The sequence below is a fragment of the Haemaphysalis longicornis genome, unplaced genomic scaffold, assembly GCF_048455015.1.
Source record: "Haemaphysalis longicornis isolate Haplotype H1 unplaced genomic scaffold, Haemaphysalis longicornis Haplotype H1 scaffold_1, whole genome shotgun sequence".
NCBI classification, from domain to species: domain Eukaryota; kingdom Metazoa; phylum Arthropoda; class Arachnida; order Ixodida; family Ixodidae; genus Haemaphysalis; species Haemaphysalis longicornis.
This window is the reverse complement of record NW_027526203.1, coordinates 284,869,635-284,896,208: the sequence shown is the minus strand read 5'-3', so window position 1 is coordinate 284,896,208 and position 26,574 is coordinate 284,869,635. Positions and strand designations below refer to the sequence as shown.

The 26,574-nt window shown below is 45.9% G+C and overlaps 1 protein-coding gene across 3 annotated transcripts in view; it reads left to right on the top strand.

The window, feature by feature from the left end:
• Positions 1-26,574, top strand: part of LOC144147020 (uncharacterized) — an 85,864-nt gene that overhangs the window by 30,550 nt on the left and 28,740 nt on the right. For all 3 annotated transcript variants that reach the window (XM_077679056.1, XM_077679040.1, XM_077679048.1), the window contains exons 2-6: positions 7,382-7,443; positions 15,673-15,746; positions 17,261-17,345; positions 23,868-23,959; positions 25,123-25,197. In XM_077679056.1, coding sequence (XP_077535182.1) covers positions 7,382-7,443; positions 15,673-15,746; positions 17,261-17,345; positions 23,868-23,959; positions 25,123-25,197 — 388 coding nt within the window. The remainder of the gene's footprint in view (positions 1-7,381; positions 7,444-15,672; positions 15,747-17,260; positions 17,346-23,867; positions 23,960-25,122; positions 25,198-26,574) is intronic.

Genomic DNA, 26,574 nt, shown 5'->3' with positions numbered 1-26,574 from the left:
GTATTTTGGCGATATAATAAAACACTCCAATTTTCAGTTGGTTTTGCCCTCCATCCCCCCTTAAAGGAGCTGCTCCAAATTGGCGCTGTCTGGTGTTTAAAGGGGCCATGAAGCCAGAATACAAGTTAGGTTCGTAAAAAAGGCTGCTTTTTCCAAATAAAGATTCCAATTTTTGTTCTTTGTCTGTCTGTCCGTCCGTCCGTCTGTCCGTCCGTCCGTCCATCCGTCCGTCCGTCCGTCCGTCGGTGACTCGATTCAGCCACCCGGCCGAAGCAAAACAGAAGCTGCGCAATAGTCTCGTATACCCACAGCCACTAAACGCCGAAGTCCGGTGTCAGTGTTCATACTTGTCAACATTGTTGAACAAGACATTACACAAATGTAAGGCAGAAAATTAATACATAAGTGATATTTGCAGCGTTCCTTTATTTTAAAAATCATGAATGCTTGGTTTTTTGCAATAGCAAATGAAATACTACATGAACTGTAGAAAACCGTCGCCTCTGTTTCCCGCGCTACTATAGCTCCTGGCGGCATTTAAGAAATCAAACGGCAACAGCAACGAAAGGTTCCACTAGATAGGTTCAACGTTTCGCTTGGAACGCTCGTGCGGTAGGGCAACGTGGTTCTATAAACGTTGCAGTGGAGTGCCTTGATTCACGCGCGTCTCCGCCGTACAGCAGCGCTGTCATCGAGGCACCCCACTTGGAGTGGTGGAACGCGGTAAATTTAAATCGACTTGAGCAAACCTCTAGCGTGTTATTTTGGCAGGAACGATACGGTAGATTAACAATGAGAGGTGAGCGGTAAAGAGAAGGGAGGCATTTACTTGGCGGGGGCGCCAGTCGACTGTCGTCTTTCGTCGACATTTGCAACGAAAGAAGCAGATACGCGGCCATTTTCCCCCCGAACATTCGAATACCGGAGGAAAAAAGGGTTAGCTTTACTTCTACACAAGTGCATCCTTCTGGCTTGGCCACGCGGCACGCACTGTTGTTTTGTCGTGTACGCATCACGCCGCAGCTGGGCAAAAGTGTCTTGCGTGTGACGAAATTGAGAACAATCTCTTTGCGCAGGTTGTAATGATATTAAAATAACCGAACTCTTGAATTTATTCAAACTTAAAAAAAGAAGTTTCAAATTTCACTTTTTTTCGCCTACGACAAAGAAGCGTGAAAGAGAAAATTGAGGCACACGACAAGACAGTGGTGCGTTCACTTTTGATTTTGACATATGGCTTTCCCTTCAAGATTCCGCCGACATATCCGCTTAGATTTCGTGCGCCACTGCGGTATTGTACGTAACTTCGATAATTTATTAGTCATCAGTGACATTCAGTCTCGCGCTTAAGCTGAAGTCGAAAAAACAAAACGTCCAAAAATGAGAAATTGCAAGTCTACAGGCATTACATTAAGGAACAACAAATCTTACTAAATGAAGCACTAATCGACCAGATTTAGGGTAAATCCCCAAGGTGGAGTAAGTTCCTGCGAAGGAAAGTTTGACATCCACCTCAATGTAGCCATTCATCCTGGACCAGGACGAATTTTAGGTGCGAAGCACCTTAGGACCGCACAATGTCGGTCCGCGTCCGTGCGCATAGCATTTACAATCGCCAAAAATCACACAGGCACCGGCAGGATTCGAGCCTGTGTCTGGTAGACCAGACAATGTTAGTGTCAGTCGTCTTGCCCATTGGGCTACGAGTGTCTAGTAGTGTCCGTCCGCGTCCATCCGTGCGCACACCACCATCAAGCGAAAATCAAGCGAAATTCGATTTGAGCCGTGAGTTGCAGTTTCATTTAGGGAATAATCAAGGTGCAACTCACAGCTCAAGCCGAATGACGGTCGGGGCGCAAATCGGATGTCATCCGGGCGCAACTTGGATGTCATTTCGAGTCCCCATACTCCGCACCCTCGCCATCATCCACGGAGTGGAGATGCTGCCATTTTTTCTTCATCTGCGAGGTTTCTGAGAAGGCTGTAATAGCTTTCCTTTGTACCCGTATGGCTGCATTGAGGTGATGTCAAACTTTCCTTCAATGAAGCACTGCTTGATGCTTCTCTTCAAGGAAAGATGAGCACTCTTCACGGACTGAAGGAGGAGGAGAAATACTTTTATTAGGAGAGATTCGGTGGTGGTGTTGGGAGTGTGGATGTGTGGTGCATGGTTTGTGGACAAGCTGGATACGAGTCCCCGGGAAGGCATGCATCCGCATTTACGTGTGGCTCCGTTTTCCGCGCTGCTACACACATTCGTCGTATTCAGTGGGCTACAACCTGCTCCGCATGTTTAGGTTCATTTTGGGTAACGCAGACTTCTTCTGACGTCTGATGCGGGGATTGGCGGTTTGGGGCAGAGGTGGTACTTACGTAGATAGATGTACACAACCTCGGCTGAAGCCTCTAGGGTGTTGGTGCTATGGTGAAACCTCTAACGCGCAGTTAGTTTACCTCTTACATCCGTTCTGCTGTTGAACCTTGAGCTTTGGAGGTGTACTATACACGCTCCTGAGTGAACAGCGAACGATACAAAGTGGTGAGCCGCAAACTGGCCTTCTACGGATATCGCGAAGCAGCCTTTTCTATCAGAAACCCGCAATCAATGCCAAAACTCAAGAAACAACGCAAAGAAAGCACCTCTTTCGGCGCTGTAAGCTTTTCCACACACGCGTTCGTCACGGTATTTTGCTGAGGAGGAGACAGACCCAAGCGCCAAGCCCAGCAGAGCACGCGCGAGCTACGATCCGACCTTGTAGTCGCGGTGCGCGTTATCTGTTTTTGACTGATTACCGTCCGCTGCAATGAATGCCGTCTCCGAGCAGTGCCAAAACACACATGTGCACACATGCACGAACTGTGCCTCCGAGACCTCAGACCTCTCGCAGAAAGATAAGCGGCACGGTATAGGAGGCTGATTACGCGTTTCCGTTGGCCGCTAAAACAGTAGAAGCCATCTTCGACACCGACCACCGGAAACGCGCGGAAAGCTCACCGTCGGCCATCTTACACCGTGGCCTTCCAGCGTGACGTCTTTGTGCGCAGGCTCTAGCAGTCGTTGACTCTGTGCGGCGACTGCATCTGGCTGCGTGAAGGCCACTGTGTAGTCGGGGGCAACAACGCTGTCTGTGGCACTCGGTTGGTGTCACCCGTGCGGCGTGTAAGAGGACGTACTGTCCAAAGTTCAAGGGATAGGCAGTGAACTGCCTTGTCGATAACTTTGACCATGAAATTTGTCCATGAACGACGATGCTTACCATAGTGGAGGGCTACAAAAGTAATGTGGGCCTTTTAACGTGTGCTGGAATCTCGATACACGGACGTTTTTGTTTTTCGCCTCTATTAGAAAAACGGCGAAGTAGCATTTTCCACCACCCGGCATTGAAGGGCATCACCGTGAAACACTGGCGTTGCTCTTACGCTTCGCCAAGGTGAGATTTAGACCTCGCTGATAATGCGCGGATAACAGATACCTTGGGCCACTCCACAGCACCTCGTATCCGTGCCTGCTGTGGTTATTCCGACGTCAGATGCAAGGGGCGGGTTTCTGATGTGGTAAATCGTCTTGGGGGCCTGCTCAGTCTGGGACTTGACCGCATCACGGCTCAGACCAACGGAAGCACGCCTTTTGTCGAGACCTGCGCATGGGGCTTGCGCTGGACATATTGTTCACTTCAAAGGTCGAAGCATGGGGGAAGGTACAGCGTAAACGACGTGAACACAAATTGGTGAACGCGCAAACACGGCGCCATAGTTGTGCCTCCTTTTGCTGGTGTCGTTCTTTTGCACTGCTCTGTCAGCGTCTTCTTATCCCGCACGAGGGAAAAATGGCGAACTAATTCCGCTATGCCTTCCTGGGCGTTTTTGACTGCTAGCTAGTCCTGCGTTTTTCATTCCCATTTCTGATACCCTTTCTGTATACAAATATGTACGATGTCGCCTGAATATCGCGCTTGGCGAGAAGTATAAAAAACGCCGACTCATTGAGGAGGCTAATCTATTGCACATATATTCACCGTGCGTGGCAGCATCGCTATACGTATACGTAAATTCACACGCACACAATGCCTGCGTACGCAAATAGGCAATATAACCTAAAAATTGCGCTAAAAATAAGGCATCCCACTTCGGAGGTTCAATTATCGCCGTTCATGCACAGTGCTTGGCAGCCACGTACCGCGTCTGGAAATACCCCAAAGTGGGATGCTTATCAACGCGTGGCTGTACATGCCGAACAAAAAAAAAAGTGGTAACGTGCATTACCACACACCACCAAATAACGTATGTAAAAGTTACTGAAGACTGTCTGTTTTATAGTTCTTGAGGATTATCTTTAAAAACATGGATCTTTCTACACTGTATAGAAGGAATCACATAACTGGCACTTTACAAACGACAGAGAAATGCTAAGTTTGTGTAGCGAGCATTTTGCAGGCGTTGTTTCTGATGTAATTTAAAAGGGTGCATCTTTGGTGAAAAGTGTTCGTAATGAACCGAAGTAGCGTAGGAACGTGTTCGTACCCTTTTTGCGCGAAGCCCGTGTTTTCTTTCACCAGCGTGCGCACGTTTAAAACTAGGTGCAAGTCAGCTTTGGCGTTCGATATGGGGGAGTTGGAAAAATGAACCGAATGACGTTACGATAAAGCGTTTTTTGTAGGTGGGTGGGTGGGTGGGTGGGTGTGTGACAGTCGTTAAACACCGAGAAATGTCGTTAAACACCGAGAAATGCACCGATAAAAAAAAAATCGAAACTCGCAATCATTTTTACAAATGCGTTGGGAAAGGTTCTCCGGGTGTGTGGGTGGGGTCTGGATCATGGCGAACGGTATATGCCCATTTATTATCGGGATTTATTACCAGGAAGGTATCTTGGTGTCCCACTAGACTGAGTAGCGCAGCGGAGTCCACTGAAGCCGGTCTGTTTAGAACCTGTGCGTCAAGTCCTCGCCAAGGTTCGGTGCGTATAATGCAGGCAATGCAGAGCGTGCATCGGTATTCAAAAGCTCCGTCGGGTCACTGCGACCTTCATTTGGCATTCAAACTGTGGGAACCCACGCGGACAAGTCTTCTCCCGTTCGAGCAGGTGGCGTCAGTCTCCTCTCCTCCTCAGCGTGACGAGTCCGATCGCTTAAAACGCTCTTTCTATGCAGGTGTCTTTAAATCAATGGCTTTCGTTATCACTAGTTTTCAGCATGCCCACGCCTGCCGCACCTCTTTTGCGAGCTCAAATGGAATTCGCGGTTTTATACTTGTTTTGTGTGAAATTTAGGAGTCGGAAAAATAATTATGGTTGATATATTTTGCCGTCGTTGCCTGGCGTGTAAATAATAAACCTGCTCGGCACCAACATGTTTCTCAATATGTTGTTAAATCAGCGCTCCATGCTAGAATTCTGCATTTCTTGCAATGAAACGGCTTTTTTGGGGAAAATGTTATTTTTGTTCGCTCGTGGTGGTGACTGCACTTAGCTCAAATCAATGCGTGCGAAGCATATGTGAATATCAGCTCCTGAAGAAGGGCGTAGGCGCGCAAGCAGACGAAAATGAATGGGCTGTGTTGGCGGAATTGTTTGAACGCCCGCCCATGCTAAGCTCTCCTGCTGTAGTACTTTGGTACTTTGTTGCGCCTTCCCTAATGCGCACGCCGAGTGGGCGTAAACGAACAACTAAAAATAGCTGGTTGCAATTTCTGAGCACTACTTTTTTCTTGTGCTGATAAACCACCAACATTGTGCCTCTTGCTCGCAGTCGCACGGTCAATATTACGAGCAGAAAAAAAAAAAAAGAGGGTAAGCGATCCACTTTGCGGTAAAAAAAAAAAGGTTGCGTGACCACCCTGTGCCTGCCACGCCCGCATTCTGTGGCGCTGCCACGCAATGCCTTTCTACCCTACTGCGCTCCCAGGAACTAAAGGGACCCTGCAACACTTCGGATAAACGCTTTCACTCGTGCCTGCAAGCACTGTGAAAGATGCATAATTATCGACAGCTAGAGCGGCATCAAAGTGGCTGTCGAATGCGTTCGTTGCTACTTCGAGGGGAAGCCGTCCAGTAGCGGCGATTGGCGGCGATACGGCTTGTCTGATTGGGCGTAGAGCGGTAATAGTTGGCAGCGGTACTTTGTAGCCACCTAACCTTAGGACTGGATGCGCTTGTTGAGTACGTTCTGAAAGCATTACAGGTTATGAAAAAAGTTAGAAAAAGTGTTGCAAAGTCCCTTCAACCTACCCAAGCCAAACCAACAAAAGCAGTAATTGGATTTTCCGAAAAGTAAAAAAAAAAAAAAAGCAGACCAAAAGAAAAGAACCTGACCAGACATCAGACCAAAAGATAAGAGCGACATTCCCGCCATTAAATTATCCCAGCTGAGATGGACACCAACCAGCAAAAACTAAAAGAAATTAACGGTATTCTACCGGGGCTGTCCCCGTTAGCCCTCGCTAGCCGTGCGTACTCAAACGATTCTCAATAGTTTTTTTTATTTTTGAGCTTGCGTGAAGTTTTTAACAACTTGAAATATAAAATGCGTTTGTCCGTACCTGGGATTTAACCCACGTCCCACTGCTTCCAAGAAAGTTGCTAAACGTGGTTTCATGTAAAAGAAAGCTAGACTAACTTAGGCAACCTGTGGTTCTTTTACGTTCGTCAAAATCTCGTCTGTGTGCCTAAGTGGGAGCACTTCTTTTAATTGAATCATCTGGTTGCTGTTCTGCTTTGCAAGGTAATTGGTATTTAGTAACCTTTTTCCTCGCTAGCCCTGCGGGGGAGAGTCCCCGCAGGGCTAGCGAGGGCTAACGATGGGACAGCCCCGGTAGAATATCGTTAATTTCTTCTAGTTTTTGCTGGTTGGTTCTCATCTCAGTTGAGTTGGGATATTCGGGAATGTCGTTCTTTTCTTTTGGTGTGATGTCTGGTAGGAATATTAATATTATAAATAAATAAATAAATAAATAAATAGGAATATTAAACAAAATATTTACATTATAGTAATTCGTTAATATCAGAAATAAATGTTGCAATTAGCAAGGGTACGTGACTATAGAAACCTGCTCCAAGATATAATTTCACTACTCCAAAGCTCCCCCTAAGAGCTGCTCCGAAAGTGCGTTATTCCTGCTTCCTGAGCTATTCAAAACCCTCAAGATTGCCCGTTGGGTTATATGCTTCATGTGTAGAGTTGGCCTCAGATTACAGTGGAGCAGCAAGAGCCCTGACGTGGGCTTATTTTTCGTTATGCACCACCCGGGCCAGGGGCTTTCGGGCATGCCGAATCTTGTGCAATGTTCCAGTACTCTGTTCTGTGTTGAAAAATGATGTCGTGTTGCTAAACATTCCTTCAGCTCCGCGGCACTTCGCTAATCCGATCTCTTGTTTCCTTCACAGGGTGGTACGCCAATCTGGGAAGACTTCTTGGCCAAGGCGAGCAAGCTGCACTCTCAGCTGAAGTGAGTCACGCACAGTGCACGCGTCAATTCTATGGAGAAATGTTGTGACATTGTGCCCGAGTCTTGGGAAATGAGTGTCCCCCGCCGCTTTGGGTGCATACGCTCGTGGTTGTCAGTTGAAGCTTTTTTTTTCCCCGCCAAGGGCAAAGAAGTGACGCAGGTGGGAATAGAAAATGACAATGAGGAACGATAGCGGCTATCGGACATGTTCTGTGCGTAGACTAATGTAAATACGGTTCTTTTCCTTTAACGAAGGCGTTGTAGTCTCGACTCGACGTAGTGGTGCCGAAACCCGGTATCGAACCAGGGACTCACACCTGCACTCGCTTTATCCTCGGGGGGAAAAAAATCAAGTTTTCGTTGCGACTATGGTTGGGACCAGAGTCGGGAGTTGCAAATGCCACGAGACATGTTGCCTGTAGTCACCTTGGCTGCACGGGGTTGTCGTATTGCGGAAATGGCGGAGATTCGAGTTGAGCTTGTCCGAACACTAGTGGCGATGCGGAAAGTTGGCTTTGCCGCGAAGCATGTCAGGACTTCTTCCTGCGCTGCTGAAGAATCTGAGACTAGAGCCATCCACTGCTGCGGCGTCGTAGCCCAAATCAAAAGAAAGGCTGAGCTGGATAATATTTTGAAGTGAACCAGTAGCCCTGGCTGCATCTGGAGAATACTATGCAGTAATGCGGTAAAGTAACATTTCAGTTTTTTCAGATTAATTCTGACGCCTCTCTCCACCGGAGTTTGAGGGCCTGAGTTTATATTCTCCCTGCACCCTTTGCTTGGTTCTACCGGCCATGGAGGGGGAAAAAGCTCAGCTTTCTTTCCTCCGTGCTATCGTCAAACTTTATGCAAGGGTTGTTGTGCATAGACCGTCCGAGTTTGACACGTCGGTGGGGTTCTTGGAGCTACCAGATTTTATCTTGCATACTCGTTGGGGGCAAATGGGTAAAGTTAAATTCACGCGTGTTGCTGGCTGCGGCAGGCATGTTTGCGAACAGTCGTGCGTCGTTTCGGAACGGTTTCCCGCAGATGTGTAAATGTAGGCCCGCTGTGTGGCGTTCGTGATGTACGCATTCTAGAGTTCCATAATATAGCTCCTCTAGGGGAGCAGAGTTGCGCGTCTATCCCATCCTTGGTCTATCCGCCATCTTGAGTTCCAGGTCGTGCAGAAAAGCCACCCGTCTCGCATGCAGGGGCTGCCGCCGGGCCGCCGCGCCAGCGGCAGCGGCGAGGAAGAGTGGCGGATAGCGGCGCGGACAAAAACTGGCGCCCGATAGTCGGCTGGTCGGCTGCTTATCAGCTGAGCGGCCGCCGCTTCCGCAACCACCGATGCTCAGTTGAGCAGAACTGACTGAATACGGGGTCTTGTGCGCAGCACTGAAAGCGGGTTTTCCTGTCGAGCTGGAACCCGCGGCATGTGGCAGTCAGACGCGCAACTCTTGCGCTACGCGATATACAGGAACTCTAACGCATTCCCTTCTCGCCTCTTAGCGCGCCTTGTGGCTGTGCTTGCACATGGTATGGTGGCACCATACACATGGTTGGCGGCTGGGTCCGCGTGGTAGCGCGGATCCGTCCTCGCGTGCTTTTCGCAAAACGCATGTTCAGCCTTCTCTATTTCTTGCGCACGACGCACCTAATGTACGAACTCAGCTAAGCTATCGTCGGGGAAAAGTAACACGTCAGGTAGGTTTCGGGTCGATAAGGTCACGAAAAGGCGCTCATTCAGCGTAAGTTTTGTTATTGGGAGCTCGTTAAAGGCGCCGGGAAAGGTAAGTGGCGCCTAAATTAAAGGGACACTGAAGTGAATTTGTCAAGCTCCCGTTTTTGCTTGCACTGCGTAGGCTGGGTCAAATTAGCACACTTTTCATCGTTTATCCGGTTGACAAATCGGTAATTATTTTACAAAGCGCGAAAGAAGAAAAACTACCATGCGCGGTTTGCGGCGGCCGCACCAACTAAGGCTGTGACGTTGAGAGGAGGGGCGCCGTGATTGGACGATGCCCAAGGTTAGCAATCAAACAAGTTTCGGTTTCGGTTTCGGTTCTGTAAAACATAACCAATGGCGTTGTTGGATGGGCATTCTCAATATCTCAGTAATCATCGTACCGCGCTTCTGCCATGTTGGCGGCTGTAAAATGCACAAGATAAGCCTCCCAGGACGGCTTGTAGTCGTAGCATTCACTAGCCGAGACCTACGCAGTGCATGAACGCCCTCCGCGTACCCGCAGACGCCCAAATGTCATGCGCTTTTCCCCCATATTTGGAGCTTGCCTCCCTCATGCCTGTATCGTAAAAAGGGTGTTCGCACCAGGCCAAGGGTCTGTTCATTCTGGCCTGTGCCCACTGCCTGCAAGCAGTCGGTGCTTATGGCAACAGCACGCCAACGAGAACTCGCTAGCGCGCCAGTGCCAGCCTGCGCGTGTTTTGTGAACTAGTTCGTGTAAACATGAACGTTGCGGCCCAAAACAAGGTGAACTCAATATAGAAAACATCGGCGGAAAACAAAAAAGTTAACTTACAAAAAAAAAAAAAAAGAAAAAAAAGCACGTAGCCGCGGGGATTCGAACTCATGACTTGCAAAACATCTGCGGTAAACTACATGACGCCTCAGCCCACTCGGCCACGAAGCCGTATCCGCAAGGCTTCCTAATATAGGGTATATATTGCACAACCGTTTTACACTTTTATTTAGTTTTGGCATTTCAAGCAGCTTAGGTGACTATTTGTTGTACTGCGCTCGTGCAGTAAGCGTCGCCCGAGTTTCCACAGTAGCTCACGTCTAGCAATTGCATTTCGTAGACGGAAAAGCGTTCGCAGATGCGTAGTCGTGCTGCTGACCGCTGTTCTTGTTCGCCCAGCGCAAAAAAGTGCTTCCCGCGCCCTAGTTTTACGCTGTACGGTAAAAATATCAGCTGATTTTATTTATTTAGTACCTATATTAACTTCGCTGACTCTTCTCCCGCCTTCAAGAGGCCTTATATTTTCCTACTGGCGTACCAGTCAGCGAAGCGTCGCATGTGCGCTTGTGCAGCGCCTGTGTGAAGCGACCTTGACTTGGAGCTAGATACAGTGTACAAACAAACCAAGTAAAGAAAGGCACATTCTTCCATTCACAAACGTGTCCTGGCTTCGTTTCAACTAAGCGAACGAATTGCGACCAAGCAATTTTTTTTAACCTCCTTGATTGCGACGACCCGCCGGCGGCCGGCGGACGAAACGCTGGGCCGACTGACTCTGTCTGAAGGCCGGGGAGCCGTGCAGTAGCGCAGCCAGCCAATTGCCAGCACCTCCCCTCCTGACGTCACACGAAAACGCCACAGAAAATGGGCGAGCGTAAAGAGAGGAGGACAGCATTTTCGAATTAGTTTTTCTACTAAATAAAATCGCGTAAACGCGCCTAGAGTGGTCGAAACATGGCCTGGGGACTCCGGACTACAATTTGCGCTAGTAATCCCGCAATGTTTACATATCACTTCAGTGTCCCTTTAAGTGTAAGTAAGGATTCTGAAGGTGTTATCGAATGCAGCGCCAATCGCGGCCGCCCTGCGAAACAGTGGGTGGGCAGAGGCGGTGAACAGAGGGCCACTATAATATGCACGCGGTGGCACGTTTGTAGCCTGCGCAGAAATGTTTTTTTTTTTTTTCCAGTCGCCTTTTGCGAGCTCCTTAAATATGCTTTCTAAAGGTCGTAGTACAGCCTGTAATGGCAGTGTCACCTGTCTTTTCCGTTTTTGGCGTCGTAATCACAGAGCTGATTTGTATTTGTAAATTTACAAATACAAAAAAAAAAAACTAGCCACGTTATACTGTGCAAACACTCTCCGTTTTGTTTCTCGTCGCTAGTACGTCTTTCAAGGCGACCAATGGCTTGCACTCTGGTTTTCATCGAAGGACATAAGAGCTTGGAAGGAAACTTTTTCACTCCAGTTGTCTTTTTTTTTTTTTTACCTCGGGGGTTGGGGGCTGTACAATTTACAGCTAAGTAAAGCCTGTGAAAAAACGGACTGGCTTTAGTAACTGCATCCTGTCGCGGCATAATTCAAGCAGGGCGACAGCTGCGGCGCCGCCCTTGGCCGTAGCCGCCTGTTCGGCCCTTCTGAATGCCTTGTGCAGGGGTGGCCGTGGCGTTGACCGCTGCATTCATTGACCTGTGGGTTGCCTTGCAGTGTGTGACCTTCCGCCGGGGAATTCCTCTGGATAGCGTTGCGTTGTGTCTCGGAGACGCGCGCGAATCGGCGGCAGCGGCCGCTCTGCGAAACCACCAGCGGTGTGGCCCAGATGTATACATACGTCACAAGTACCTCGCGAAGCCTCCTTCCTCATTTTTACGGCTTTCGCCGTAAAAGTAACTTCTGTGACACCTTTTCGTCCGTTTTTCGTCTGCGCCCGAAGTTCATATCTGCCTTAATTGGCATTTGCAAATTTTTAACACATCTGAATATCGAAGTCTTCTAGTCCCCTTGCTACACGGTCGTTTTGAAGGCCCTTGGGCCGAATGGCATTTGACTCAAATGTCACCTTTTAGCTGCCACAGCGTTTTTGAGTCAAAGGAGCACCACCACCTACCTTTGAGGTTCTCAGAGCCCTTTGAAACGCGAACGTTCGTGCTCTCTGGCACAGTTTCTGCGTGCTGCATTTGCCAACATATTTATTTACGTTTTTTATTAGCGTATTTTATTGCCAATATGTTTATTGACGTTTTTGTTATTTTATTTTATATTTACGTATTTTATATTTTTATTTAAATGGTTTAAAATGATGTTATTTAATGATTTAAATGATTTTTAAATGATTAAAAATAAAATAATTTAGCATTCGCTTAATAATTTTTTCATGTGATTTTTTTTTCTGTTGCTCAATTTACGATTATACAAGGTAGCTTTGTATTCTCGACGCCGGCGGAAGCCATACTCAACGTTTTTAGATGACCCAATCTAAAAACGTTGGTCATACTGCGCATTCTATTTTGTCCATATTTTGTGCGCGTATGTAGGTTATAATCAATTTTATTCCTCACGTAGGTGCTTTTTGGCTCAGTATAATTTTGAAATGATATTTCTTGTCAAGTTACGAGAACTAAACTTTGTGGCAGTGGCGACACCAAAACATGGCGGTGAACGCGGTAACTTTAAACTGTCTTCGAGAATTGTCGTGTGTGTAAATCGGCGGAACTCCTTCCAGTTCGAAGGGAACTTGAAATTGCTGAGGTCATTCGACTCAAATGTCCTTGCAAACGATCGCGTTGCACGGCAAGTATTTCTAAGTCTGGAAACGCGAATAGATACTTATTTCAGTGGTCTCGGATACGTAGAATTGTGTTATTTTAACAGCTTCTAGTGCCAAGCCGAAAACATGCAAGTATAGCTTACCCGCAATGCACCGTTGGCATGCGGTGGAGGGCAAGAGGAAGGGGGGAAGGAAGAGGAAAGGGGGGAAGGAAGGGAAGGAGAGGAAGGAAGCGCCTTTTTCTCGTTGGGTTTTGGCGCCTTCTGCCCTCATGTTTCTTTTCGTGCCCTGATAACATTATCGCGCCCCGGAGGCGAAAGGAGGGGGGAAGGGGGACTTATTAGATAATAGCCTACCAGCACACTTTTTCACTTCATAGCCCCCCCTGCCTGCTTTCTCAATGATCAAATCATCGGCAGGCAGTGTTTGGTCTTTTCTAATGCCTGTTTTGTATAGAAGACGTAAGCAGGGACTACAAACTTGTCGATCTTCGTACTGCTATAACGCCCGGGGAAGCTAGTATGGCAACATCGCAGGTTTAATACCACGCATTTTTTCCGGCTGTGGCCTCGTCGCTTTTTACACATTTATATTTGGCGTGAAATACCCAGGTATAAAATTTGTGCATTTTAAGGACGTCGCAGCACAGGTTTTAAAGGAAAAATCCATGTTCTGTCAGTGCTGTGACAGTAAAGAGACGAGAAGAGGGCATGCAAAGCGGGCAGAAGGGTGTAGTTGATTTTAGGTGCATGCCGGCTGATCTTTCTTGCCTTAAATTTCATAGGGTTGTCTTTCTAGAACTTTACTGAATGTTCATGATACTTCCATTTGTTTCTTTTTTTTTGGGGGGGGGGGGGGGGGTGGACTGTAGTTCGGGGGAATTGTGAAAATCGGTTTCTCAGTACATACGTTCAGATAACAGTAATGTCAAACCACTTGTAGGTTAAGTCACCTAATAAGAATAAAGTTGTCTCCGCATGAAATATAATATAGTGCAAACCACACTAAGAAGTTCATTTTCTCAATGGAAAAATGGACCCCAAACAGCAAGTTGTTCTTTGAGCAGCTTGATGGTGCCCAGGGCCCCAAAAGCTAAAAGCAGCTAGTTAGCCTTTTTTTTTTTTTTGTCATTAGAAATTTTTCACGAGCTTTTTGGACAACCATTTTAGTTTTTCTACAGGGTACTGAAGCATATCAAGGAAATGCAAATATCAGTTGTATTGGTGATAGCAAAATATTCATATCGACTTGAAACTATTAGAGAGAGAGAGAGAAAAAAAAAATATGTTCAATACAAATTCGTTTTGAAAACAATAAAATAATATATGCACACATGCCTAGACATTAGTATCTGAACGATTAATACCTAAATTGTTGTGGTGACAATTTTGATGTGGCAAAGGTGCACTTTACTACAGAGTCGTCGTAGTGTGGATGCTCTTGCAGGTTTCAACAGATATAATTGCTAGTGCCCCCCCCCCGCTCTCGCCCCCACCCTTTATTTTTTTGTTTTTGTGGTCTGGTTGGCACTACCCTTTTCTCATGGTCAAGCCATTAAAAAAGAAATAGACACCGTGTCTTGTCTAAGAGGAGTTTTAAGGTGCAGTAGTCTCGAGGCCTTTTTCTCGGTGCAACAACACGAGTATTCTCACAGGCTTCGTTCCACCTCACTCTCCCCACCAGCAGACTTCTCTGTTCTGTTAAGATTTTTAAAATCATTGATGTGCTTTATGAAAAAGGCATGTGCTGGGACCTAAACTACTATCATGCCTTCTTGCTTTGCAGTGCTTGTATTCCAATGCTTCTAGAGGTAGAATTAGAGAGAAATGGCAAAATTGACTGAAAGCATAGGTTTAAGACCCTTAAAGGGACAGACAACCGATTTTTGTCGAGTATATATTCTCTATCCCAAATGAAAGGGCATCACTTGAAGCACCTTGGCGGGAAACGGTTTTGCTGATAACGCCCTAGAACTTTCTAAATCGAAATTTTTAGATCTACGAGCCGTATGTGTCCCTACCAAAACTAATGCTGGCAACCATGACATAGAGTAGCTCGGCAACATACTTTTGTCTGTATGCGAAATGAAAAACAATACTTAAGAACTTGTCCCCAGCTAAAATAGTTTGAATCGCAGGCTTTCCTGTTCCTTTATGTGTGTTTTTAATGCAACGGTATATTGTGCACGAATGCGCCATCTGTTGGGATAGACGATAAATAGAACCTGGCTTCACGTTGTGGAGGTGGGAAGTTCGATTCTCCCCGGGCGCGACGTGTTTTTTTTCTGTTTTAGCTGCCGTTGGCGTATTTGGAAGCTGAAATCAAATATTTTGCCAGAACAAACGCCCCTGACTCGGGCAGAATTGTCAAAGCTTCTTCGCTGGGTCTGTTTACTGAACACTGCCGTTGATTCTGGGCATGAAGGCTTGGTTAGCCACACTGAGAGCAACCCAGCAACGGTGGGCGGCGTGTCTTAAAAATTTTCAAAATAATGTTTAGTAATACATATACAATTTAACCTTGTTTAAATACTTGTGTTAAAAAGGTTTTCGATGTGTAATAAACGTTTCAGCAGTTGCAGTAGCTGCCAGGTTTGCAGGTCACGTGACAGGGACACATATTGTAGTGTCAAGTTTCGACACTACGAACCGCCACCCTTCCGATTTCAGGAAGTTTGCTGCCAAATTAAAATTATTTCCGCCAATTTGTTTAGAAATTGCTTGTGGTTACCTGGCTATATAAAACGCTCGCTTTCATATGAGACATATACGCGACAAAAATCGGTTGTCTGTCCCTTTAACATTCTCTGTAATTGCGGCTTATGTAAGAAACCTCAAATATTTTGTCGGTGTTCTGCATTGCCGAATGTAATGAATTAATGATGCACTCACTCTAAATCTTATTTTCTCATGTTTATAGTGCAGTGAGTGGCAACGGCAAAAGTCCTGATTTACTGCTTCTCCAGATGATGAGAAAAATTGTTTGCTTTATTTTCACCAGGATCACAGCATCGGTGTCAGCAGCCTTTCTAGATTCCTTCCAAAAAGTGGCTGATATGGCCACAAACACAAAAGGTGAGCACTCAGTGGTTCCATGTTGCTGTAACAAAATCTTACAAAGTTGTCGTTTTTGTGTCAGTTCTTCATTTCCTATTTTTGTCTGCAGGATAAGTCTAGCTCGTTAGGTATAGCTGGACATTATTGCTAAGGCGTGGTAGAAAGTTCCACATTCATGCTACTTGCACTGCAGACCCACTGTGATGAGGATTTGGCTCAAGTGTTGGGTGTTGTGCGTGAGCTTACCGTTCCAGTTCCCAGTGGCCAGGGTTGTATTTCTGGTGAAGGCGAAATGTGTAAACTGGGAAGTGCAGGAGGTATTGATGTGGATACCTCTATGTATTGCCGGTCCCTTCACTGCAGTGCACCTCATAGGTCAGGCGCTTTGACGTGGGAGCCGCAAAATTTGTGTACAGAAGAATGATAAATGAAGACAGATACTGGCCGTTGTTAGATATGCATTGCCAGTTGCTGGCCTTGCTCTTATAATAATAGGCCTCCTGCGCTGCCCAGGCAGCACTACAGGGAATGAGGCCAAGTTGTTTCCTGTGTGTTTACTCTGCTGACCAATGCTACTTGAGCAGAGCACTTTGAGTATTTCAGTATTCTTTCAGTGCTTTCAGTACTCTTTCAGTACAATGCGCCATGCATTCTGCTTCCTCTGCAATTTGATCCCAACAAATTGTTATTGCAAAAAAAAAAAAAAGAAAAAAAAAACCTGTGCCTAAAGGACCAGGCTGAGTGCACAGTATCTAGTATCCCGGCCGGATTCAGGCCTTCTTATTCACAAGGCTAACAATGCCAACAGCGTAGCTAGGCTCTGCAGGCCAGTTGCTGTTGGCAGTGCCAGCTGTACTACTGTATCCACTTTGCATTTTGCACTGTCTGCCGCCGATACAGCTGTTTCTAGCTGTCTCCTGGTGGGACAGCAGGGTTAATTTTTTTTCATTCTGTAGCGAGCCACAGAAAAAAATAACTGATTTGCAAGCACTGACCAAATGCACAGCATGAGCATCTATCTACCTTTGCTGCATCAGCGCATGTGACCGCTTGCTGCACGCTTTTTGGGAGAGAATAAATCTGCTGCTTGTGGGTTTTGTTTGGCCGTGGCAGCCAATTCTTGTGCTATTTTTAAACTCCTTTAAAAATCAGTAAAATAAGGCTGCATGCTTACTACTCACTACAAGTATCAGTGTGGCATCTGCTGCAGGGTGCTGCATGCATCAAAACTGCAGCGCAAGAATCCTGTACTACTGGCAAAATTTTGTGTATGATATAGCTGTGGGGATGTACTTTAGTAGGCTGATAATGCTATTGTAAGTGTGATGGTTGTCTTATAGCTTTCTTTAAAAACATTACTGTTTTTGCTTTCATTTTCGTTAGATGTGTGCACTAAAGTGACATTACAGAATGATGATCTTGTGGGTAGATATGGAAGTGCATATGCTCAAAAACGTTGTCATGAGTTTGCTTTTACCCAGCAGCCACAGGAGGCTTCAAGTTTTGCTCTTTTGTTCAATAAAACATTGCAGGTGCCACCAAGGAGGTTGGCAAGGCGCTCACCCGGCTTTGCCTTCGCCACCGGAGTGTAGAGGCAAAGCTTCGTTCTTTTACCACGTGAGTGCACTACAGTCAGGGTTCGCACAGGTCCTTGAAAACCTTAAAAACCCTTGAATTTAGAAGTGTCAATTTCAAGGCCTGGAAAGTCCTGGAATTTTTAAATGGTCCTTGAATACCCTTGATTTTTCTGGAGAGAATCAATGGCCCTGCCTTTTCACTAGAATTTAAAGTGTTTATCATGGACTTTAGGTGTTAACAAATGTAAAGAAACATTGTAACAATCAAGTTTCAGTGTATTGCGTGAAATTGCAAGTTTGGTGGATTTTCATTATTACAAGGCAACATTGGGAGCAGGCACTTGTCAATCCAATCCATATCACGAAAGAATCCAGTGAAAGCCAGCTTCTGTTCTCTATTTTGCATCTTCCATCTAGTCTGTGCCTCATACTAGAGTGTACTAGAAGTTTTAGAGTGGCCCGAGCGGCGGCCTCTCCCATTGCTCCGCCGGGTCGACTTTCGCGCAGAAAATAAAGCCGGTGTAGCGGCGGCGCTGCTGTCGTCGACAACTGAACAGCCGGCGCTCCCCGGCACCAGCTCCAAGCCTGCGCGCGGCAAAATTTGCGTTGCTCGCGGCGGTGTTTTGCGCTTGCGAAGCTGATTCATTTTGGATTATGAAGTTTGACGCGCCGGCGCTACACAGGCGATGAGGCAAGCGGTACTGGGGGGCTTCGGATTAATTTTAACCACCTGGGGATCTTTAACGTGCGCCGAAATCTCGAAGACACGCGCGTTTTTCGCTTTTATCCTCCATCACAAAAGCGGCCCCGCCGCCGCCGGGAATCGAACCTGCACCTTCGGTCAGCTGATTTAGAAAGTAGACGCAGATACGTTATGACTCCGCTTGAACGATACTTTCTCATTTTTTATGCGTTTTCTGAAAACGTTAATTGTTGATATACAGTAACCTCTCGTTAACTCAAAGTCGTAAAATTAGCTGACAATTTTGAGATAAGCGCAGAGTTTCGAGTCAAGTCAAATGCAGAAAATTTGTAGCCAGGTCCCTGAAATAACAGCTAGTGGGGCTGACAAAAGCACTATTGCACAGTGGAGATTTCGTAATGAATTCAGGCAAAATAATTCGCAGGAAAAAGAAACTTTTATTATTGCAGAAGAAAGAACTGTGTTGCACTCGGCTGTTTCGCTTTCGCATCTGCATCCCAGAAAAGCGTACCCGAGAATTATCAACGCATCGCATGAATTGGTGGTCGCCACCGCTACATCCTACCTTGTTACAAAGCAGACGCAGCATGTATGTTATTTCTGGCGTTGTACGCACGCACTTCTGGAGGCTCCTCCTTGTCCGTATGATCAGCTGCGTCGTCCACAGCAATGATGTACGCGCCAGACAGCATTCCGGTAACGGGGACGCGTAGTCCGCGTAAACTTGCACTTCACGACCGCGTTCGGCGGGAGTAATCATTCGAACGGGGACCTTATCAGCTGCCTGCAGCGGACTTTGCCTTGTGTCCTCTCTGCCAGTATTTCGAGACATCAGTGGTCCTCCGAAAAAACATTTCGAGATAAAGCGGGCTAATTCTTAGCGCCTATGGGAGGTAAACACACTGTGAGAAAAAGTTTCGAGAAGATATTTTGAGATAGCAGAGTTCGAGTTAACGAGGGATTAATTTGACGGACAGGCACCAGGAATGCTTTTCCCTTCCCCTTCTTGACTCTGCGCATGAAGCAAAAGCGGCGGGCGCACATTCTATATAGGCTGTCTTTTTTTACGTTTTTTTACGTTCTCATTTGGAACAAAAATACCAAGAGCCTTCTTCTGGGCTTCCCCTGCCGTTGATGCTTGTACTGTCGTTAGTGGGCTTTCTTAATTATTTTATTAACCTGCTATGTCGCATATTGCAGGCACTTGGTAAGGAAGTGTGTACTGAAAACGAAGTGCCAAGTCTGCATGACCAATCGTGCATGCCAGGGGAAGATGCCGCTGTGTTTACTACCTCTTGTATTTTTTGGAAGGGGGGGGGGGGGGGGGGGGGGGGGGGGCTTCTGAATTCTTTCGTGCATTTTTGAAAGTTTATTAGCGATTATTTATTAGGACGCTTTTACCGGTTGCTTCAGCAACAAGGAGCTCCACCATGACAGCGTTATGGATGTGCCGCAGCCCTTATTCACAGCAAACACCTTAACGGCGTTGGTTGCGACCAGCACGTGAGACCTTGACAGCAAATTTGATTGGGTTCTGTATACATTGTGGCACGGATTCATTTCTATATAAAAGGTTTAATCAAGTTCCGTGATTACATGCGAAGGTGGGAGCAACACCTTAAACTTAGCCGTCGCTAATGATCGAGGGCTAGTTATGAAAATGCGTTGGCCAAAAATGTCAATTTAAACCTCCATGTTAGCGTTATTCCTAAACCTTTACCTGTGTAGACTTTGTGCATGATTTCCCACGTTACATTTCATTTTCTGGGCTATCAAAAATGAAAACAAAATGTGTATTTTGTTCCAGTTCCGTTTATTTGAACCTCCATGTTAGGATGTTAGCGTTCATGAACCTATAGAGGTTCAAGAACGCTGTTGTCATTGTTGTTGTCAAGAACGCTGTTGTCACGCGCCATCTGGGAGTTCATTGTTGTCGCGGTCAATATATTTTCTGATCTATGTTTTGCATTTGTTTTATGTGCGTGTAATTGTACCATCAGCATACTTGTGAATTAAATTTGTGGTAATTTGATTCAACTCCTTTCTTGACCTAATCAGGTGAAAGGTGGTGCGATTAACAGAACGTTGAGGGAATAGTTCTATGAAAGACGGTCATTGGGACAACTGAGCTAACCGCTGGGCTAACCCCTTTTTAGTTAAAAGGATACCTCGCTTGCGTGTGTCATTTTCTGATCGGCCACCACGGTGACCCGTAATAATCCCAAGCGGGCCACTGCTTAAATACTGCTATAATAACAACTCACGCAATAAAAAACAAACGCAACTAATGATATTAACCCACATAACTGCAGTCCGAGCGTAAATTGCAAGACAATAAATAAAAAAATCATCTGAGAAGCTAGGATACCTCGCTTGCGCGTGTCATTTTCTGATCGGCCACCACGGTGACCCATAATTATCCCAAGTGGGCCACTACTTAAATACTGCTATAATAACAACTCACGCAATAAAAAACAAACGCAACTTATGATATTAACCCACATAACTGCAGTCCGAGCGTAAATTACAACACAATAAATAAAAAAATCATCTGAAAAGCTATCATCCCAGTCCTCATATTTTTCATGTCTTTTGCGTCGACCAACTATGTCCATCAAGCAGCACAATAAGGACACAATCATAAAGCAATCATGAACTGGATCATACCAGGCTATTTCACGCAAAATAACTTTTTATGGGAAATTGAAAAAGCGAAAATGTCGCTGCAATTACTTTATTTACAATCCACTACGAATGCTGCAAAGGGAAACCCGTAATTTTCTTTGTTGTTGTCGAGCGAGAAAGGCAAAACTAACGCAAAATGAGCTGCAGCGTTTATTTTTCATTTCGTTACCCACGGTCCACTGTACCTACAGTATATTTAAGCAATTGGACTACCCACAGAACAAATTTCGAGCGCTCCGCGCGTAAAGCAGCAGCGTTTCCTGGCCCGCGCGCGGCCGTGCGCGCGGCCGTGCGCGCGGCCAGCCGCCGCTTTCTCTTTCAGTTGTCGTTGACTACAGCGCCGCCGCTATTTTCTGCGCGAAACGAGCACCTCTCCGGACGGCCGGTCGGGCCACTCTAAAACTTCTAGTACACTCTACTCATACTCTCCATCTACGTTTGCTTTTATGTGCAAATGCTGGACGTGCACATAGTTCATCCTGCCTTGAAGCAACACTTGCTCGACTTAATTCCAGCTGATGCTCTTGCTGACAAAGCAGGAGATGCAGGCAACATGAACTAAGTTTTGAAATCAAACAGCCTCGGAAGAACAACCTGTAAATACCAGCCATGAAATAAAAAGAAACAAAGCTGGGGGAGCATTTACGAACCCGGTAGCACCTATCTAAATGTGCACTAATGTGCTTAGGTATTGTGCAATAAAAAACTTTTGCATTGTGTGTAAGAATACTTCTCCTGTCGTTGCAGGTTTTTGAATTAACCCAGAAGAAGCACTTCGATATTTCGTTCGTTAAACTGTTTATTCACTTCTCGTTGGAGCCAATTCGAGCAGTCGCCGGAACGATGCTCGTCCGTGGGCCCCTCCGAGTCGTTCTTCTTGCTTTCCGCTTTCGCGGTCACCAACCAAGCCGGGCCGCTCCTTCGCTTCCCCGAATTCTGCGAGCGGCCCCCTCCCTCCAGTCGTGGTGTCCCGTTACGGCCAGAGGCACCTCTTAATGGCTTTTCCTTTTCTGCGCCCGGCCGTTCTGTCGTCCCTCTGTTCTCTCTCTCCACGACTGGATGGAAGGTCTGCGCACAGTTCTAACATTGCGTTGGAAAGGTTATAAATAATCCCAGACAAAACATTAACCTTGAAAATGTGTTTTCTGGTCCTTGAAAGTCCTTGAAAACCCTTGAATTTTTGCTTTTGAAGCCTGTACGAACCCTGTACAGGATTAACACAATTTGCATAGTTAATTACAAAACTTGAACAGCTGTTATTTAGAGCAAGGTCTTCTTTAAAAAGGCCAGAAAATGAGAGAGAAAATTGGCAGAGGCTAGGGCAGGGTTGCATTGTCTTGTAGGTGCCATGGAGCAAGACTATACCACGCAGTTTCCCGCAGTGAAGCTATAGACCTACTTAACTGCGTAGCATCTTACAGATGTGGTGGCTTTAGTAGCGACTGCCATCGAAATAGCTGTTGCTTTAAACCTATTGGGGTTCTGGTGTAAAATGCCTGCAGCTTCCCCACTTTGTTTACAAATTTAAAATAGTTCTGCACGGGAAGATGGCCTGGAAGGATAAACACCATGCACATACAAAGCACCAAGGGCTCATGGTGCCTAGCATGAACATCAGGGTAATTTAAACAGCTAAGAGCATTGTGAATAGCTCCCAAGACTGCATTTTTATTTTTTTAATTCTGGCCTGCACGAAGAGCATGAGCACTTGGTCCGTAGTGCACTGTGGAGTGGTGGTGCAGCACATCACACTCTTGTCCACATAACATATCCACATTCATGCAGTTGCTGGCATCCCCACTTTTTCTGATAAAACTGCTGTAGGCCAGTGCTCTTTGTGCAGCCACCTAAAAAACTGCTTCTGTCAGACACTTCGAAGCTTTTCTTTATTAGGGACCCTAAAAAGCCTGCAGTGCAGATAACACAGCATTGCAGCATCTGTGCGTATGGGACGACTGTAAAAGCAGTGCCTTGTAGCTCCGAAGTGGCTGTGGGAGGGCCACTAAGCAGCAGGGCATGTTGCTCTCATTAGCCCTCATTCATGGCCTTGAGAGGCTGTCCACAGCTAGTGAGAGAGCTCGTTTTTTTCCACTTCCAGCGCCTAGGATAAAAACTGATTTTTAATTCTTACCACGAGCCACGAGCAAAACTATCTTCTTCAAAAGATTAATGCCCTGTCTGCAGTGCCATCAAATTCTTCCAGTTTGATTAAAGAGAAAAACAGCGATAAAGTTAGGAGAAAAGGGCAGTCTAAGCACACGCAGCGCTGCGTGTGTCTAGTCCCCCTTTTTGTCCTGTCTTTAGCGCTGTTTTTCTCTTTCAGCATTATGTACCAACTGGCCCGCATTACCCCTCTTTTACAATCCATTTTGAGTGTGGTGGAAAAAGTGTTCCTTTAATTTTCCTCCATAGTTTCAAGCTTAGTCGATAAGGCAGCACTGATGCTGCCAGAACTGGTGGCTTGGCCATGAGCATTTTGGCCACATTCAGGTTGCCTGCTTTGAGCTTATAGGAAGAGAATGTCGAGTGGGACTCCAGTGTGGAGCAGTGCCCCTGGTGTGCTGGAGCCAGAGCAGCGTGCAGTTGGCGGCAATCTTTTGTGCCCTGCTAGTCTTATTCTGGGAATTTTGGCTAGCCTTAACTAGTGGCTGTGCCTCAGTTTCGGCAGCAAAGATCAGTTATTAAAAGTTTTTTTAATGAACCAGTATCAAGGGAGAAGTCATGGAATATTCTCGTGCCATCCAGCACATTGTGTCCAGCTGGCTGCACCCACTTGCAAAAAAAAAACCTCGTCCATGCTGCTCAAGTATATCTTTAACCCTGCGAATCAAAGTGCAGATTGGGCGAAATGCACAGCATTTTTTTTTTTTTTTTGTCCGTCCGCTTTCAGGTTTTTTTTTTTTCTTTTTCTTTTTTTTTGTCCCAGGTCAGTGCAGTTTTATTTCATATACTGCCATCAGAGAATTCACAGTAATTTAGACGACTTCTAAAATGCAGAAGTTAGTGCATTTCTGTACATCGACACAACTTTTGAATGCTCATTGGTGTCCAAGGCTGCCACAGAGCAAAAAAAAATAAGTACTCAGCTGCTGCCTATATTGGTTGCTTTTTTAGGTGATATCACATACTCTTTGTTTCTTGTAACTAAGTTCTAACCATGTTTGCTTTCTCCAGGTCAATCATGGAACAACTTGTAATTCCATTACAAGACAAGCTAGAGGACTGGAAAAAGAGTACTCTTCAACTAGACAAGGATCATTCCAAAGGTATTTTCCATCTTCTCAGTAGTAAGTGCGCTAAATTGGCAGAATTTTGTCATGTTTCGTTACAGTGACGGCATAGTAATAGGAAGGGCTGAAAGCAATAGACCTTATGCAAAAGTGCCGCCATCTACCGGACGAAAAACGAAACGAGCGCGAGACGCCATGTTGGGGGATGGCGGTCGCGGAATTTCTTGGTACGGAGCGTGTGAGGGGCTTTCTCGGCTCGGCAATCCTTTTATTTTCAGATTTAAGCGCAGCATAATGAGCGACGAGTGGTCTGTGGACCTTTCTCTGTTCCCTGCATTTCCGAGCGACGTTGTAAATACGCATTATGCACCGAAAAAGCAGTCATAAAGGCACCAGCAGGGAAGCTCTAGGGGGCTGTCGCATTTCTTTTCTTCTTCTTCTTCTCTTCTCTCTTTGAGAGAAGAGAAGAACTTCGAGAACACTGTTTGTGTTCGCATCCTGCGGGTTTCTCAGGAAGTCATTCCTGAAACGCCTCGAGCCGATGCGGACCGTCCTGAGGTTGAAATGGGGGTGGGGGGGGGGGAATGACTACACCGAACCTGCAATAACCATCGCAACCGCCACCAACGCCGCGGCTTGGCAGCTTGCGAATGTCGGCATGGCTTGAATTAATTATACCTGTACATTTATAATTGCTTATGAAAATGAACATGGAAAGAATGATTTTATGTGTTTCTTCGAGAGCTTGTGTGCGCGGTTTTGGTTCTGTTGTTCGTCACATGGCTCTTGGCACATGTCGCTGTGCAGTCGCTGTTGATGTCATCTCTGCTGGGCAGCTGATAGCTTCAATTTTTTATTATTCGCGTGATTATTTTCAAGGCACTGACCCAGAGACTGGTATATTCATTTTCTGCGGATGCCAATATATCTATTTAGACCAACTTTGGTTTTGTCTTCAGTATCCCTTTAATGAAGCCACTAGAGTTCACCTATGCATACAGAGATATTGATGTGTAGGCTTTTTTTCCCTTCTCTGAAAAAATGCCACCTACATGTCCACAGTCAGGTTGGCAGAAAAGTCCCTTTAACGCTTAGATGAGAATTTTCGCTCGGGCTTTGGGAATTTTGTCTTTGTAGTCTGTCGTATTTTATTACATAGAATGGAGAACAAAATGTGGGACCATGTTGTTTCCTTGCAGAATTCAAGAGGGCGCGGCAAGAGATAAAGAAAATGTCAACAGACACCTTGCGGCTCCAGAAAAAGGTCAAAAAAGGTAGGTGTTTGGTCACATAACTATGTATGCATTAAGCTTTTCAGGAATGCTGAGTAAAGACCCAAACCCAATGGGTTTTGTTCTTGACTTTTTAAAATGAGAAAATGAATTCCGAGGGATTGGACAATACACCACAAAAAGTTGTCGAAGCCTTAGGAATTCTTTTTAGAGGAAGGTGGTATAAGGCAACCTCAGGTGTTCTTGCTCATTGAATTTGAAGGCATGTGGCGGCGGGTATGAGTGCGACATCTTGCAACCTGAGTCAAATTCTTCAGTGCTTAGTAGTCTGTCTATTTTTGTAGGCGCATTCCACGCAGGAAGTATCGGTGCTGGTATTGTCGTAAATGACACTGGAAAGCAATTACTGGCCAGGCTACATTAGGCATTTTCTCAGTTGTAAATTACAACATAGCAACACCTTGTCTGTTGGTACACTGGCACAGTCAGGCACACTGGTGTTTAAAAAGGCAATGCAGACAAAATACAGGTTTGTTTTATTCGAAAGATTTGGTGTTTTATAGTGCCCCCAGTGCTTTTGTGGCAGCAAGTGATGTTTTATTCACCGAGAAATTAATCAACTTTAAGTTAAAATTTTGATTTTCCCGCCGCATTGTGTGTTTCGTGACGTCTGCCATGACGTCACATGGGTCTTCAAGCGAACTTCAAGTGCGCAGTTCAGTCTGCAGCGGTCTGCGGAGCCTTGTTTACCATCAGTCCTCCTAGATGGCGCCACCATACTGCTTCGCAGCGCTATTCGCCTCTGCTTTGTTTTGAACCGTATTTGCACCTGGCTCATTTTCGTTACGGTAGGTAGTAATCATTTCGTGAAACATGAGGTATGTTCGAAAAATATGGCCGCGTAACACAATGTCACTTATGCCAATCGATCAGTGTTGTCTGAAACAACCCCAAAGTGCCTCACTGCTGTGCATCTATAACAAGCATAGTACGCGCAGTACCAACAGCAGTACGCACTGGTACTTCTATGTTTACGTGTACTTTTGTAACTTCCCATGTTTCACCCCGCCATTCTTACTGCTATAAAATGAATAATTTTTGAATACGGTATGCATTACACTTAAGCAAAAATACTTGTGTTTGCTTTTGCCGACCTGAGCCAATCGCACGGGGCTGTGCATATGACGTCGTATGTTCTAGTGCGGGAAATGAGCTAATGATTCACATGGCCATTCTCTTTTTTCTTAATTGTGCAGGTTATTTGACAAATTTACGTTAAAAGTGGTGTCAGTATGATTCTAACGAGGCAATCTTTCGAATGAACCAAACTTGTGTTTCGTCTGCATGGCCCCTTTAAGAAGGGAGGAGGCAGAACTGCCATGGTGCAATGTATAAATCGTACAATGAGGAATTGCCACA